Here is a 2,371-nt window from a genome sequence, read left to right as displayed (position 1 = left end):
TATGCAATTGGAATGATTGTGACTTTCAAAAAATATGTGCCAAATTATACAGGCGTGATTATTGGATGGGATAAAAGATATAATTTACGAGATCTATCTAATCCAGAACTGAAGATAATCGATATGTTAGAATTTAATTGTGTGTTACAACCATTTTACTTTATTCTTAGTGAAGACGGTAATAAGTATTATGCTCCCGAAGGTACAAATAGATTACTAGATGTGCTTGTGTATACACATGTACTTTTATGATGTCATTTATATGCGTATAAGTGCGATAAAAATATTTTTCTATTTTAGATTCTTTAATAGAGACGTGTCCACCAAGATGGATTGAGCACAACGAGATTGGCCGATATTTTTGTAGATTTGCAAGGACCCATTATGTACCTAACGAAGTATTAAAAAGACAGTATATGTTCGACGAACTTGTTCTCGACGGGCTTTAATAAAGAAAAATGGTTTATTATCTACACCTTTAGTCTTTTTTGCTAAAATACTATTGTAATTAAAAATTGTAAAGCACGCTTTTCATTAAACAAATCATTATAAAATAATCTCATCATAACTAATTAAAAAAAAAAAAAATTGCGATATTTTAGTCACTGAACGTTTATTTATGATACAGAGGAAGAAATCTAGTACGAAGAGATTGTTTTAAAAATAAGAAAATTGTGATGATTATTATAAAACAATATTTTTCTAAACAATGTATATATTTTTTATAAGGAGAAAAAATTAAACTTGTACATAAATATATTTAATAAATATATATTTTATGTACATTACAAAGCGCGATTTACTTTTTATATTTAAAAGAATCTTATTAAAGTGATTTCAGCAAAACTTAACTTTAACAAAACTTAATCAGCGATTAATTCTTCCAATTTTATGTCTATTTCTATTTTGTATCAATTTAATCTCAGTTTAACTTGTTTTTTATCTTTTTGTTTTAAGAATTATTTAAAAAATAGATAAGGATGAAACTAAGATTGAAATTAATAGATACTGATAAATAAGTGTTTTTGATTAAAACAAAAAATAAATAGAGAATTATCATTTTCTAACTTACCGACATCAAAAACTTAAAAATTAAAAAAAATAGAACTTACACGAGACGATTTTTCTTCTCAAAATAAATTCTACGTATAAGAATACATGAACATATGTACAAAATAACAGGAAAATCGGAGATAGTTTTCTTACGAATGTATTTAAAATATATCAAACCCATGATCACGTGATAAGAGGCAGCCATCAGAAGCCATGACGTCGAAATGTATACATTTCTAAAAACACCGTCATGATACTCGTTAACACGCGTTATATCTTATATACAGAAGAAAATATAAATAATTCAGACAGAGGATACGTATTTCCAGAAAAAAAAAGGTGAAAGAAGAAAAGATAGTACAATCCAAACGGAACAGGCATTGATAACGGAAGAAGAAACGAGCACTTGTGACTATTCATTTTGATTCTCGCATCTTGACACACGTATATACCCAGATTTGTTGAAGACATGTTTTGTAAAGTTGTTTGATATAAATTATTTTGACAGAATACCAGCAGAAATGCAACAGGATCTGTGTAAAATGTGATGGTAGATTGATTGTAGAAATCGAGTAGAATCTGTTATTTCGTAATCATTAGCTGGCGGTGACCAAGTTACTCGAAATTTGATGAGTATTTATTAATTTTAATCTTCTAAAGTTCATACATTCTCTATACATTGCAAGGGTCTCAAAAATGAAATTTAAAAACTGTTGCCTTTTTCCTATTTTATTTATGTATTATATTTATGTACGGAGCGATTTTTTTATTATCTAATAAAGATGGATCAAGAATAATCCAGAGTATGGTCAATGTGATGCTACAAATGCTTTAAAGCGTTTTTATATTAGTCAATTTATAAAATTCTTTCTTTTGATTGATTCATTAAACATTTGTAGTGAAACTTTGACTACAGCCTCAGTCAGTCTTGCAAAGTTTCTTTGTAAATATATCTAAGTAGTGAATTGTATGTATTTTTGATCTCTCTTCGAGATATAATGTCTCCTTTAAAGTTTTAAACAATACATAAAAACTTTATCAATATCGATTTATTAAGGATCTGACAAAATTAATATGGAGATAATAAATGACAGTTATACAATTTAAGTTTTAATTATTTTATGCAATATATATATATCTCTCCCAGGGCAGAATTGAATTGAATCATAAATTATCGGTGTTGAATAAAAAATAATATTCTATTTGAATGGTTATAGAATGACAGATTCTGTTGACAATCTGCTATCAGATTATTCTACTGACAGAATATAAGCTGTAATGTATAGGTATTCGTAATATGTCATTTGTTCTAACATTC

At 27.2% G+C, this 2,371-nt stretch overlaps 2 protein-coding genes across 7 annotated transcripts in view; both read left to right on the top strand.

The window, feature by feature from the left end:
- LOC108753924 (F-box only protein 21-like) overlaps positions 1-542 on the top strand; it is a 7,053-nt gene extending 6,511 nt beyond the window's left edge. For 2 of the 3 annotated variants that reach the window (XM_018495919.1, XM_018495917.1), the window contains exons 9-10: positions 139-202; positions 301-542. In XM_018495919.1, the coding sequence (XP_018351421.1) occupies positions 139-202; positions 301-449 (213 nt within the window). In that variant the 3' untranslated portion in view covers positions 450-542. Of the gene's footprint in view, positions 1-32; positions 203-300 lie in introns of all 3 variants that reach the window. The other variant, XM_018495918.1, reaches the window with a different exon arrangement.
- A 591-nt stretch (positions 543-1,133) lies between these two features.
- Positions 1,134-2,371, top strand: part of LOC108753926 (sentrin-specific protease 8-like) — a 2,248-nt gene continuing 1,010 nt past the window's right edge. The window contains exons 1-2 of one of the 4 annotated variants that reach the window (XR_001939675.1): positions 1,134-1,461; positions 1,562-1,806. Coding sequence is in view for 1 of the 4 variants with exons in the window: in XM_018495920.1 (XP_018351422.1) it covers positions 2,332-2,339 (8 nt within the window). In the remaining 3 variants the exon portion in view is untranslated. Of the gene's footprint in view, positions 1,498-1,561; positions 1,807-2,212; positions 2,340-2,371 lie in introns of those variants that run through there. The other 3 variants (XM_018495922.1, XM_018495921.1, XM_018495920.1) reach the window with 3 other exon arrangements.

Source organism: Trachymyrmex septentrionalis, unplaced genomic scaffold (genome assembly GCF_001594115.1).
Source record: "Trachymyrmex septentrionalis isolate Tsep2-gDNA-1 unplaced genomic scaffold, Tsep1.0 scaffold73, whole genome shotgun sequence".
Classification (NCBI taxonomy): domain Eukaryota; kingdom Metazoa; phylum Arthropoda; class Insecta; order Hymenoptera; family Formicidae; genus Trachymyrmex; species Trachymyrmex septentrionalis.
Note: the sequence above shows the minus strand (reverse complement) of the source record. Positions and strands in the feature narration are given on the sequence as shown.